The sequence below is a fragment of the Aethalodelphis obliquidens genome, unplaced genomic scaffold (genome assembly GCF_003676395.1).
Source record: "Aethalodelphis obliquidens isolate GAN/ISIS:26980383/991018 unplaced genomic scaffold, ASM367639v1 scaffold4, whole genome shotgun sequence".
In the NCBI taxonomy this organism is placed as follows: Eukaryota; Metazoa; Chordata; class Mammalia; order Artiodactyla; family Delphinidae; genus Aethalodelphis; species Aethalodelphis obliquidens.
In genome coordinates this window covers 75,836,928-75,851,579 of record NW_020837948.1, presented here as the reverse complement: position 1 = coordinate 75,851,579, position 14,652 = coordinate 75,836,928, and the positions used below count along the sequence as shown (strand labels likewise).

The 14,652-nt window shown below is 41.3% G+C and overlaps 1 protein-coding gene across 3 annotated transcripts in view; it reads right to left on the bottom strand.

Moving 5' to 3' along the window:
- ARL15 (ARF like GTPase 15) overlaps positions 1-14,652 on the bottom strand; it is a 419,297-nt gene that overhangs the window by 375,938 nt on the left and 28,707 nt on the right. The window contains exons 2-3 of one of the 3 annotated variants that reach the window (XM_027101126.1): positions 12,332-13,025; positions 9,295-9,351 (exon numbers count right to left, since the gene is read on the bottom strand). The exons of 1 other annotated variant lie outside the window; for it this stretch is intronic. In XM_027101126.1, the coding sequence (XP_026956927.1) occupies positions 9,295-9,348 (54 nt within the window). In that variant the 5' untranslated portion in view covers positions 9,349-9,351; positions 12,332-13,025. The remainder of the gene's footprint in view (positions 1-9,294; positions 9,352-12,331; positions 13,026-14,652) is intronic. One more of the 3 variants, XM_027101125.1, reaches the window with a different exon arrangement.

Genomic DNA, 14,652 nt, shown 5'->3' with positions numbered 1-14,652 from the left:
CCAGACACACTTTTGTTAAGGACCACCATGTCATTTATATTGGGAAATATTAAACATTTTAAGTTCCTAAGTTAAATGATTCTACACGTTTATCAAGAACAGAGCCCCTCCACCTAACCACACAGCTACAATTGATAATAACCAAATGAAGCCTTCCAAAAGGCCTTTGTAAAGAATGATCCCCATGTAACTAGTCAATTTTCTACTGCCTCTTTTTTGTGTTGCCTTTTAAATCAGGATATCTACAGTCAAGAAATGAGAAATATTATACTTCATAAATAAAGTTAACAAAGAATACATAATTAGAATTTCTTCTCCACTCGTGATAATAGACTTGCAGTTATAGCCACTATTTCATACCAGTAAGCCTTGAAAGTGAAGGCAGCTAGCACACCCTGAAAGCTGAACTCTTAACTCTGCTTTCAGCTGCACAATAGCCTAACCAAGAGAACAACCTGGAATAGACTATATTGTTTATTAACACTGTAACCCAAATGAAGGAAAATGCTCTCTAAGGTTTCATCTAGATCAAAATATCCCAAGTCAAAAAAAAAAAAAAATTTCTGAAACTTCAGCAAGCTGTATTGAATTTAGGTAGTCCCTTGCCTGACCTCAAAATACGGTACAAAGTTATAATGAAAAGATATAATATAGATGATGTCGTAAATGCATAAAGGATACTATAGCCTCTAAGTAGGGTGTAGTCTGTGAATTCTGGGTAAAGCTAGAAAATATCAGCCCCAGATTTAGGTTAATTATAAATTTTAAAAAATATATCAACCACCAATGATAAGATAAATTGGCATCATGTACCCCTAATGAGATGCAATGAGGATACGATGTCACCTCCATAATATTCCTGCCAAAACTTTTAACATGAGTCTAATCATGATGGAACAGTTACACAGGTCTAAACTGAAAGACGTTCTGCAAAATAACTGGCCTGGCCCTTTCAGAAATGTCTTTGAATAAAAAAAAAAAAAAAAAAGAAAAGAAAATATTAAGAAACTACTCTAAATTCAACAAAGTCATATTGAACATCTACTGCCTGGAGTGTAGTAAAGTGTGTTGGGTAAGGGTTTAGAATTCAGCATAAATCCACTCAAATTCTGGCTCCAAATCCCGTCTCCACCATGCGGAAAAGACATTTAAGCATACTATGCCCCTGTTGTCTCTCTATCAAATGAGGATAATAATAGCGCCTTCTTCACAAGATTGTAGAGAATTAAATGATTTCACCTATAAAGGCCTTAGCACACTTAGTAAGTGTTCAGTAAATGTCAGTGGTGATAAATAATGATGTTGATGGTAAAGAGCCATCAGATGCTGGGGGTAAAGGGAGAAACAGAATGACAGAGTCACTGCCCTCGGTGAGCTTACAGTTAGAGGAAAATTAACAGGAAATTCTAAGACTGTGAAATACAGGTACTTTGGCTGGTGAAAGACTCTAGAGTGCAAAGACAGGGACACCTTAGAAAGAGCATTTAATCCAGGTATTGGAAGTCATGGAGGGCTTCCCAGAAGAGGTGTCAGCTCACCATTCCAGGATGAGAGGACAGCACGTACAAAGTGCTGGAAGTAGAAAAGAGGACAGACCAAGAGCTGAAGATAGATGAGTATGCCTGGAATATACAATGCTGGAGGTGGAAGAGGAGATAGAGAGAGAAGGCTAAATGGACAGGCAGGGCCAGCCCACGCAGGGCACCTTAGGAACTTTGTTAAGGATTCTGGGCTTTAACTTAAGAGCCATGGGAGGCTACTGAGACATTTACAGCATAAGCAGAAATGCATTTCACAGTTATGCTGATTACAGAAGGTAGAAGTGGATTGGGAGGGGGCAACATTGGAAAGGGATGACCAGCTAGGAGGAGCTTGTTAGGGTTTTCCAGGCAAAAAATAGTGGTGCTAGAACCTGGGTAATAGCAGCAAAGAGAGATGACTAGGATGGGAGAGGTCCAAACCTGGGGACCGATAAGATGATGAGGCCGGGGAGAGCTGAGGACTGAGTTCAGTTCCTGGCATGGCCGCTGGGTGCGCTGTCGCGCCAGTCACGGAGAAAGGAAGCATGGGCCATGAGCGGGTTTGGGGTGGGAAGAGAGTGGGGTCAGTCGGGTCAGACTCAGCGTGAAGGGCCACCCGAGTGGAGCTGTGCTGGAGTCACAAAGGTCTGCAGCAGACAAGCCTTGATGGTGAGAGGAAAGGATACATTCTACATTCCCCAGAATAAAACACCTAAACCAAACAGATTTTATCTTGTTCTCATATAGGCTCCAATTTCAAAAGATGATTTAAAAGAAAAAAAAAAAAGCATGGCATTCCTGTCAATCTCACACATTTCATGGTGTAACTCTCTTACTGTATAAACAGAGAGTTGATGGATATTTGTGGCTCTCAACAAGTTCATTAAACCTCAAACTTTAAATCCCCCTGCCAGGAAAGTTAGCAACATTAGCCAGATATTCTTGCTCTACTTGAGCACATTATTTTGTTTATTAAAGAAAGCAAGCAATCATCAACTCTCACCTCCTAGATTATAAAGCATATAACCTTCCACTTACACCCTTCAAAATAAAATTGTCAAAATACAAATGTGCACTAACCACGTGTCTGTGCACAAAAGTACATATAATATGCTGATATGTGTAAATAAAATACTAGATTTGATCTTGGCCCGTAAAGCCTCAGTTATCCATCCAACCAGAAGGCGGACTTGTCACAAACACAAAATCACTCTTGTTGCCCCACTAGGTGCTCATTCAGCGTGTGCACTGGCAATGGCTACCAGCAATGCTGACTCTCCTCCACACCTTCCTCAGGGTATACTGCCCTGTGTGAAGCTGAAGTGCAGATCAATTTGCCTTAGCTTATTTCCTCACAAGATAGCAAATTGTCCCCCAATGTCCATTCTCTTCTCCCCATTAGGAATAGAACGCCCAGAGTCTTAGCTCCTCACCAGAGCCCCCATTTCTAAGCCTCTCCTGCAGTGACACAGTCATGTGACTCAATTTCCGGGACTTGGGAGGTGAGGGGAAGTGTGTAGAACTTCCATGTCACACCCATAAAGGGAACTGCTTGGCCTCCATTCCTCTTTCCCAAAAACCTAACAGACACGGGAGTGGTGAGCTGTCTTCAACCTGCACAGGAGCAGAATAAACCAGGCAATGGAAGAACATGCTAGAAGGAGCCTGAGTCCCTAAAGGACTCATGAAGCAAAGGGCTAGATTCCAAACTGACTACCAGCTTAGAATCTGATATGAAATAGAAACTTAACTGTTTAAACCTCTGTTATTTTGATCTTCACTAAAACAGCCAAACCAATAACTTAATTCATTTCCGTTCCATTAAGGTCTCCAATAATGCTGAATTTCAATTAACGTGTGCCTCCCTTTGTCTTGGAGCTTTTCATTTCTTTATTAGGACTGCAGACATCTCAGCATCCCACACAATTTACAATAAATATTTAATCTGGAGCCTTCAAGGAACACAGAAAACAGGGACAGTCAACACCACTCCTCTCCGCATGGTCATGTATTAAAGCTGCCCTTTAGTTTGTTCCCAGAGCAAAGACTTGCAGAGCCCATACGCGGGACTGCCAGTCTGTCTGACACGTGTTTAACCTTGGTGTTTTACTGACAGTAACATCCTAAACCCGGCATCAGGATTGCCTACCCTGATTTCCTTTCTCTCCAGGAATGATGACAGATTTTACTGAGTCCTCTATACTTTCTTCTTTGGTGCCTGTGGTACACAGCATGCTGCTTCCCTTCCCCTCCTCCATGAGATGTTCACGTCCTAATCCTCAAAACCCATGACTATGTTACCTTACGTGGCAAAAAGGGGGCGTCACAGGTGTGATTAAGCATCTTGAGATGGGAATGGGAAGGTTGGCCTGGATTATCCAGGTGTGCCCAATTTAATTACTAGGGTCCTTATAAAGAGAGAGAGAGGATTATTAGACATGTTAGAGAAGATGTGATGACAGAAACAGAGATGTGGCAAATGGAGAAGCTGAAGTGATGCCACTGCTAGAAGGGGGCCAAGAGCAAAGGAATACAGGCGGCCACCAAAGGTAAGGATCAGATTGTCCTCTAGAGCCTCCAGAAAGAGTGCAGCCCTGCCAACATCTTGGTTTTAGCCCAGTGAGACCCACTTCAGACTTCTGACCTTCAGAATGATAAGAGAATAAATACATGTTGCTTTAAGCTACTAAATTTGTGGTAATTTGTCTCAGCAGCAAAAAGGAAACAAATACAGTGTCCTTACAAGTGGCACTATATGTTGTAAAAACTCAAAGTTTAGGGCAGGATTTGTTCAGACTTAAAGAGCTAGATTAAAATCAGTTTTAATAATATACAATATTACTAATAGTATTATTAATAATGATATGCAACTGTTGTGCGATTTATTCTAATAGGTAGCCCTCCCTGCCCCCTCCTTAAAAATAAAGTCACAGAAGTTGAATATGAGCATTGTGCGTCAGGTACAAGCAAATGTTACAGCTCTGTAAAAGGATAATCACTACCCACTACTGAATGCATCTGTATCTCAGGATGAATCTACATGCCATTTTCACAAATGCTGTTATTGTTGTAAATGATGTATGTTTTCTCTGCTAGTAAAACAGCATTTGATACTTTCTGCAAAGTCAAAAGAAGAATTTAAAGAGTTTTTAAAGCTCTTATTATTAACCAAAATCACTAGCCACACACAATATTTTACTGCTATTATTTAGTTCAAATCTCATTCATCACTAGATTGAGTTTTAGTTCACGCAGGGGTTGGGTACGGAGAGGGAACAATCAGCCCATAGGGTCCGTGTGCTTCAAACAGTACCATCCTGGAGGAGGCAAGATTAACTGGGCCGGCTTCATTCATCTTGGCCTCCGAGCTTTCAGTTTTTTTTTTGTTGTTGTTGTTGTTGTTGTTGTTTTTGTGGTACGCGGGCCTCTCACTGTTGTGGCCTCTATCGTTGCGGAGCACAGGCTCCGGACGCACAGGCTCAGCGGCCATGGCTCACAGGCCCAGCCGCTCTGCGGCATGTGGGATCTTCCCGGACCAGGGTAGGAACCCGTGTCCCCTGCATCGGCAGGCGGACTCTCAACCACTGCGCCACCAGGGAAGCCCCGAGCTTTCAGTTTTGACCAAAGGGGTTCGCACTCCAACAAGGAAGGTGGCTAGATGCCCAAATGACCACTCCAATCCTCACCCCACTTCAAGCCACCACCAGCTGGTTGTCCACCACGGTGCTCTGGCTCTGATAACAATAACAGTTCCCAACTCAGAGACGTCTGGGAACAACTGCAAGTCCCTTTGAGGGTATTTACCCCGACATTCCAAAGGGGAGTCCTAAACTATGCCCTAGCATGCCCTCTAGCCCGGAGTTAATCCACACTTGACTGCCAAAGGTTCATTTCAAGATCACTTTCTCAAGTATGGCCTGTTGCCATTGCTCGAATTTCAAAAAAAACCATAGACCCACAATTGTGATGTAAACTCTTGGCCTGGACTTACTTCCCCTTCTTCTTCCTGACCAGAACCCAGTGAATGTTGTTTAATACCCAAAATAGTCTAGATTCTCATAACAGGTCTTCTTTTGTTTCAAAAACTAAATTACCTCTTTGTAAGACGTCAGGATATCACATTTGAGAGAACACACTCTGTCCTGTGCTACAGGGCACAGGAAAGGAAGTTATCTCCTCAGAACAGATTCTTCATCTAAAGACCTTCTTCTGTTTTGCTCTGTTTCAATTTGTCCTAGCATTTGGGTTTGGGAGCGGCTATCACTCCATCACTGATAGTGCGTAAGTTTCTCTACCCACGCCTTAAGATCCCTGCCTAGAAAACTGAGGTAGGATTTGTTTTCTTCAGCTTCCTGAGTTAAGGCACTCTAAACAAGCATCATTTCCTTTCGATGTCTAGAGAAAGCTCTGTCCACTCCAAACACTGGAGAGAAAAGTGGATGCCATGCAAAGGACAGCCTTTGTTTTCTCTGAGTAATGGTTTTCATTAAACTGTTTAGTATATAAGGTTCAGTATGCACTCACCTGCATACAACACATTTACTTTCTTTAAAAAATAAATTATTTTATTTATTTTTGGCTGTGTTGGGTCTTCGTTGCTGCGAGCAGGCTTTTCTCTAGTTGGTGGCGAGCAGGGGCTACTCTTCGTTGCAGTGCGCAGGCTTCTCATTGTGGTGGTTTCTCTTGTTGTGGAGCATGGGCTCTAGGTGTGCAGGCTTCAGCAGTTAAGGCACGCAGACTCAGTAGTTGTGGCTCGTGGGCTCTACAGTGCAGGCTCAGGAGTTGTGGCGCACACACGGGCTTAGTTGCTCCGCGGCATGTGGAATCTTCCCAGACCAGGGCTCGAATCCGTGTCCCTTGCATTGGCAGGCGGATTCTTAACCACTGTGCCACCGGGGAAGCCCAACACATTTACTTTTATACGTTGGAAGTTTTCAGCGTGTCTGTCCTGTATACATTCCATTTTGGTCTTGGCTCATTTCAGATTACGGATCCCAAATATGTAAGAAGTACGGCTTTTCTCTCCTTAATTAAGTGCTTAATCTGCTTTTTAGCAACGTTAGAGGCATATAGAAATAAAAGTTATGTCAACTACCTATCACCATCGTCTCAGACATTCACCCATAATCTTTAGTTTCCTCCTCTACTTTGTTTTACTTAAAACTTAGCATTTCTTTTCAACAGGTACTTCTAAGTTTTTCATGTTTGTTTATGTTCTTTATTTACAATTCACAAGATTTTTTTTTCCCCTCCCTGTTTTAGTCTGCTTGGGCTGCTGTAACAAATTATGAAAGAATGGGTGGCTTAAACGACAGACATTTCTTACAGTCTTAGAGTTAGAAGTCCGAGATCAGAGTGCCAGCACAGTCGGGTTCTGGTAAGAGCTCTTTCCCTGGCTTATGGAAGGCTGCCTTCCTGATTCACAGCACAGGGAAAGAGAGAGCAAACTCTCTGATGTCTCTTCTACGGGCTAATCCCCTCACAAGGACCCCACCCCCTCACGACTGTATCTAAACCTAATTTCCTCCCAAAGGCCCCATCTCCAAACACCATCACACTGCGGGTTAGGGCTTCGACACGTGAATTCTGGGTAGGAGCACAAATCTCTCCACAGCACTCTCCTTTAAGGACAATTTTTATCTACCTTAGAATTAGTCCACAGCAAGAGCTTCTTCACTAAATAAACAGAGATGAGCACCTGCATGGTCCCAGGCCCAGGCTAAGTGCTAGGTAATCGAGGATGACCAAGCACCATTCCTGACATCAACAGTCCCGGTGTTCTCAGGCTCTAGTGGTAAATACACTGTTGTGTTGACTTCCTGCGGTGCCCACACTCAGATCTCCCGTCTAGAGAAGCACAGCCGGCTGACAGCCTCGAGCGGCCACAGCTGCAGGCATTCGTGCTGAGGCGGTACTTCTGCTGGGCTGCTGCCAGCCAGTGCCCGGGCACTCAAGAGGTCCTGGAGTTGGGCCTTTCCTGCACATCATGGGACTCCTCAAACAGGCAGCTTTGTTCAAGGACCCCCCCCCCATCAACAACAACAAAAATACTAACAAAGTAACTTCAGATAAACAACAGAAAACATGTCTAGCCCCAAGTAATCTATTCATCTAACTGGGGATAAATGTCACCCAATTTTGTTTTGAGATGGCAAATATACACAAAATCCAGCATCTTGAGGGAAAACATAAAATACATAAAAAGATACTCAGCTGAGACAAGCAGCTAACACAAGTGAGAAAAGGCATAAAGAAAATGTGCTTTTTCTAAGTTCAAACTAAGGCAAAACTGAAAACGGTGCTCACACCAATATAACTGAACAGATAGCTACTGAGCACCTACCGTGTGCCAGACGCTGTGGAAGGTACAAGGATAAGCACAGCTAGGCAATCTGTGGTCATATCTTTTACTCAGAGCTCTTGCTTCATTCATTCTAAACAATTTCCCTAAACTTCTTGTGCACACATATTCACACTCCTCTGTGCAAGGTGAATGAGAAACAAAATCACCTTAAGTCTTTTTAAACCCTTCCACAGAAAATAATTTGGTCTTCAAAAGTAAACATCATTCCATTTCCTGTTCACTCTCAGAATCCCCTCCCTAGGCCTTCAAAGGGAAAAAGTCAAGATACTTTGTCACTGAGTCTTTACATTAGAAAAGTTCTTTAATGGTCATCTACATAAACACATCCCTATATTTCTGAATTACGAAATGGGCTGGCTCACGGCACTGGAGTCAACTGACAGACTCATATAAAAAAAAAAATTCCAAAATACACTAACATTTTCTATATTTTTGTGTTGTGAAGTATATCATACATACAAAAAAGTATATGAAGCAAATATGCTGTTTAAAGAATAACTATAAAGCCAGCACCATGTGCCCACCATTCAAGTTAAGAAGCAGAACATCACTAAAACTTTTAAAGCCTTTTCCTCGCCTCCACTTTCCTAGAGCAGAATTTCTCAGCCTCAGCACTGCTGACATTCTGGGCCAGATAACTACTAAGTGCTTACCCAGTGTATTGCTGGATGTTTAGCAACACCCCTGGCCTCCGCCCAGTGGATGCCAGTAGCATGCCACCACCACCCTCGGGAGAAGCAACCAAAAAACGTCTCCAGCCATTGCCACATAGCCCCTGGAGGGCAAAATCGTCACCCCCCACCCCCACCCCCGTAGAGGACTGCTGCCCTAGTGGTAACGACATCCGAATTTTTACATTTCTTTATAATTTATCTATTTATGTAACCTTAAAACAATGTATTGCTTAGTGTTGCCGTTTTCAAACTTTGTAGAAATCAAATCATACTGCATGTATTTTCCTGTGATTTGTTTTTTAATCAACATTATATTTGTAAAATGTAACCACTGTGTATTATAGCTGTAGTTCATATATTACTTTTAGTTTATAATGTTTGCTGCTGTATGGTATCCTATGAAATTAACTAAAATGCCACAATCCAATCTATTACTGATGGACATTTGCATTATTTCTAATATTTTCCTTTTATGAATACTTCTGCTGGAACTTTCCCTGCACAGGTCTTCTTATAATTACGCAACAATTTCTCTGAAGTACACACCTAGGAGTAGATTTGCGCGGGTCATAGAACATTCTGGTACTCAACTTTATTATTTTCCGAAGTGGCTGTATAAATTTACACTCTCACCAGCAGTGGAGGACAATTCCCATAGCTCCATACACTCTCCAGCACGCAGTTCTTCATTTATACTTTCATGACATTTGGCACCGAAAAAATATACATTGCTTACCGTGTAAATGCCAATTCTACAGACAGCAAATGAGATCTGGATACATTCAGACATTCTCTACAAGATTAAAATAAGAGATTACAACTAAATGTTTGTTCCATAGAAATGACTTCTCCCCTCTTGTCTGGCTTCTCTCTCTAAAGAGAATCTGTTGTCTTTTGACACCTGCTTTACGAGCAAGTGGCTGAAATTTTTTCCTTCTGCTTTTTCTAGGCCAGCTCAAATAAAACAGAGATAATAAAGTATGTAGCATCGTGCTTTATCATGGGACTATAAAGCAGATACTTCAATCTCTAATTCAACAGCATAATTTAAGGAATGTGATTTATTGTAATCATTTGATTACATTTCTTTAAATCCTGCTCTAATATCTAATTTTCAATGATTAATTCTTTGACTGCTAGAAGTAGTTTTATAAGCACCTATTTTTTTTTAGTTCAATTCTTACTAGATCATAAATGTCTACAATGCTTACAGAAAACTAACCTTTGTTAAAATAAAAAAAAAGTAAAAGCTCTTGGTTATATACTAAAAGTTTTGAATGGACTGAATTTAAAGAGAAGCCTAAGGTCCTTGGTCTCAGAATATCAATGACAGCACTCAAATTAGAGTTCACAACTTCTCATACCCAAATCAAGTTCAGACTCCTAAAGCTCATTTCCACTCACAATACCATGTATACCAAACACGAGTATTGATTTATTGCCTTTTCTTTAACTGGAGGAATATTTTTAGCACATTAAATCGGTATGTAGTCAAAACAACTCTAGCTTTATACAGTCCAACACTGTTATTATGGTTTACTGCCGGCAAGCAAAAGCTTCTCTGTGGAGTTTATAATGCCCAAATCTGGCAATCATGGTTGTATCCGCTGCACCAAGGAAACAGAGACACAAGATCCCCGATTCCCATGGTAGCCAAAAAGGCTTCCAAAGAGATGTTCCTTCGGAAGAGAAGGCCAAAAACTCGTATCAGACTGATTCTGCAAAATGATCCAGCCTCTTCAGATGGCCATAAGAAACTAATTCTGTATGATTAAAGGAACTGGTAAGGAAAATATTGAAAGCCAAGGCTACATTGCATGGACATGCAAAATTAAAAATTACAGCAATGGAAAAACCAAACTCATGAGATAATTTGTTGTGTAAAGTTCTTAAACTCTAAACTTACAAAAAGTTCCAGGTGCTACTGTTCACATGAATGGCTGACGATTTAATATTGGGGATCATTTCTATTATTAAGGTATCATACCACCATGGCACTATTGGGTTTCTTTATTCTGCATAAAATACACTATTGGAAACACCCCAGGGCAATGCCACTGGCCTCCTCAGAGCTGAATGACAGAATACTCACTACCTTGCCCAACGTTTATTCTCCCTTCCACCTTTGGAAATTACCCTGATTTTTACTTTTGTACAAAATGAATTATTTAACAGCTCTCCCAGTAATCTGGAAAGCTTATTTTCCCCAAGTGAAAGATAACTATCTTATTTTATGTCACCTGGAACAAGAGTCTATTTCCCCGCCATCCCTGGAGCTGGGGACTGTCGCGTGACTCAGTTCTCTGTAATGAGATGCATAAAGTGAAGGATGCGTAAAGTGAACTGACTCTAAGAAGGACCCTTTTACTCTTCTGCCTTTCCTACTTCTTCTTCTGCAATTGAGATTTCATGTAGCCCCAGCAGGGGCCTTAGATTGGGAGGAGCCCCGAGAACAGTGGACACGGGAAGTGAAGCCCAAGGATGAGCAAACCTGGAGACTCAAAGGGCAGTGGAGCTGCCATACCTGCCTCCTCCAAACCGTGTACATGAAAGAGAGATAAACCTCTAACTTGTTTAAAGACTGTGTGTCTCTCTCAACCGACTAACCCTAACTGGTACAGAGCAATACTCTTAAGAAATAGTCAGTTTTAACAAGTGGGTTTCCCCGGGGCCTTAAAAGAAAGAGACCCAGCATTTGTCATTAGAGCTCTTTTTAAGAGCTTAATCTTAAAAACAGCTTGACCTTTTAAAGGGGGGAGACGTATTTATTCTTCAGTTACTAAAAACCTACTTTCCAATCCTTTTCACACTCCCAAAATGTACAAGTACTGTTACTGGGATTGCCAAAATTATTACCCTTGAAAACCCTCAACTTATTTTGTGTAATTTTTTTCTCACTAGCCGTATTTCCTCCTTCTCCCTAACCTCTAATCCTTACAAATACTGCCTTATCCCTGAACATCTGACCTCAAACCAAGCAGCACATCTATTGCTCAAACTCCAAATTCATTCTAACAGTAATGTTCTCGGGAACGGGCTTCTTTACTCTCATTAGAGGGAGTCGAATAAAAAGAGATATTTAAAAGCATAATGAAACTTCTTTGGGTCATGCTGTAGGAAATGGTTATAAATTTTAAATGATTAGTTCATATTCTTTCCGTATATAGATGCTCTATTGGCAAGAACCCATTTTAAAAACCCAGAGGACAGGGGCTTCCCTGGTGGCACAGTGATTGAGAGTCCGCCTGCCGATGCAGGGGACACGGGTTCGTGCCCCGGTCCGGGAAGATCCCACGTGCCGTGGAGCGGCTGGGCCTGTGAGCCATGGCCGCTGAGCCTGCGCGTCCGGAGCCTGTGCTCCGCAATGGGAGAGGCCACAGCAGTGAGAGGCCCGCGTACCGCAAAAAAAAAAAAAAAACAACCCATGGGACAGAACGCATAGCTTGGAATGAAAGATGAGTAATCATCCCCAAGGAAAGAATGGATCTCTACCCTAGATAAACTCTGACCCAGTAGCCTCTATACCAGCATTGATAAATCTCCGTCTAGACTCACCTGAGGAAGAACGAAAGGATATTATTTCAAAAGCAATAACCTTCAGAGTAATCGCACCTTCTTTGCTGCCTCATCTGATGAAAGTGCAGAAAAGAAGTGCTGTCAAGAGCAAGTCACAGATTGGTTACAGTCTGTTAAGACAGGGCTACAGAAAAAAAAAGTCTAATCCAGAGAAAGAGAAATGGAATACTCAATTTGAAATTAATATGATTACTTACATTTTACTGTGGTTTTCCCTAAGAAACTTCAAAAGGTAAGCATGAAAATAAAGGAGAAAAAAAACTTCAACAAGACGGCAGAAAATACTATACAGTCTGGAAAAAAACTTGATTTCAAGGTATAACAAATTTCCGTTCCATCAGGGGATGAAAAAACACATTAATTTTCTTTTTCTAAAGGAGCTGTTTTTAGAATATTTGAGGTGGCGTGCAATCCCTCATTCTGATACAGGGCAAGGTGACAACCATGTTTCCTTATTTTCTCCTCTGTAATTTTGCATGTGATGAAAATAAAAGGTTAATATAGCCAAGTCAACGCTTCTGAGTACCGCGGGTGTGTGTTAGAACTTGGGTGACAAGATGGGGGTAGGGAGAGCAGTAAGTCACCTTCAAATGAGGCCCATGCCTGGATTAGCTACTCCCAAGTAAAGCTAAGATCTAGCATTTTCTCTTGACAGCATCCCAAAACAAGTGGGCTGGAGGCAAAGGTGCAGGATTTGGGAAACTGTGGAGAGAAGACCGGTTCAGTGCGTTCCAAGGTGCGTAGGTGCTCCAGAGTCCTGAGTGGGTGGAATCATCTCTGAGTAAAGATTACGTCTGTCATTATGCTGTAGTCACTCCTCCAGACACAGAAACAAACCGTTGGGAACGCCACGGACTTCAGAACCCGTATCGCCTTCTGTTAGTGTAGCCGCTGAAAACATTAACAGTGAATTATTTAACAACTCCCTTGGCACACTCGCAAGGTTACTTTCCCCACTGGGAAATAAGTTAACTTTTCTAAAAAACTCAAACTTGTATTTACAAAATAAAATGATTTTTTATTTACAAAACGTGGAGGAGTTTGCTCCTCAACATCTAAGTTATAGCTTCCTCAGACTAGGAAAAAGGATAGTGATAATCAACCTGGAAAGAAACATTTACGTCTAAAGCAAAACTAGCAAAACTGGTCTTGCGGCATTTTCCAAAACGTTTTCAATTGTAACGGTACCACAATCATCCCAAGAGCATCTATATACTTCCCAAGCAATCTACAACTGTCCAGGGATGAAGTATGTAAGGGTTCAACCAGTAATCCAAAAAGGAATCACTGCCCTCACCTGTTAAAAAATATCTTCAGCACATATCTCTCTGTGAAATTCAAACACAAATATTTGAAAAGACATCTAGCAGAAATAATCTCAGAGATTTGAAAAGTCACCTAGCAAAAAAATCAAACACAAACATAAACAGTCATATCGGAATCTATAGATCTCAAGCCAGCAAAATTTTAGCCAATCTTCTGCAAAATGGCACTAAAAGTCATGTGTAATTTCTAAACAAGAGCAGAATCTTGGCTCAATACTGAAGATAAGAACAGTTCTCCTTCTGAAAGTTCTGATTAAAGAAGAATTGGAAGCAGGAAAGAAATGCCCTTCTAATTTACCAGATTAAAATAATTAGTTTAATTCACCTTGGCAAATTTATTCCTTTTACTTTTTGTCATGAACTGAGGATAAAAAAAAATTTCAATCCAAGAAAAAGAAAAAAATTTTTGCTGAGCATCACTAATGTGTCAGGCATTGCTAGGCAAGCAGATATTAGACATACAACGATAAATAAGACCAACCCTGGCATCAACAGTCTTCCAGCTCAGGAGAGAGCAGTTATTTAACAGACCTGTGACAGAGAACGGCATGATAAACACGTCCAGCATAATAAGAGGTATGCACAAAGGGTTTTAGAGAAACTGAGTAGGAGCACGGAACCCATTACAGGAGTGTCAGAAAGACTTTGTAGGGGGCGGATCCCCAAATAGTCTTAAAAGATTGGGAGTTAGCTAGGAGAAAGGGAGTAACGGAAGAGGAAAAGATCATTCCAGATGAAAGTGACAACATGAATAAAAGCAAGAAATATCACAGGATATGCAAGCATTTGAGGGATACTGGTGTATGCCTTAAATACCCTCCTGTACTTTTAAATAATCACTTCTCAATCAGACGTTAGTTACTGATACTTGTTGACTATCTACACACTATCTAAAATTCATTCATGTTAAGATTTTTAATTTTAAGGTTTATCATTTTAAGATTTATCTCTAACTCACTGCCAAAGGAAGTTCCATTTGTGAAGGAGCAAGCGTGCTGGTCACATTATAAAGCCCGCTCTGCCTCCACACACTTGCAGATAAAAAGACCCATAAGCAAGATAGCCACAGCTGATTAAATTAGCAGGCCGTCCGTCCTCCAGCTGGCCAACAACCACGGAGGGGCCCAGCAGGAAGAGCTAGGCTAGCCTAGACCAATCATTCGCACTCTCCAAGATATGAATGGAAAAGTACT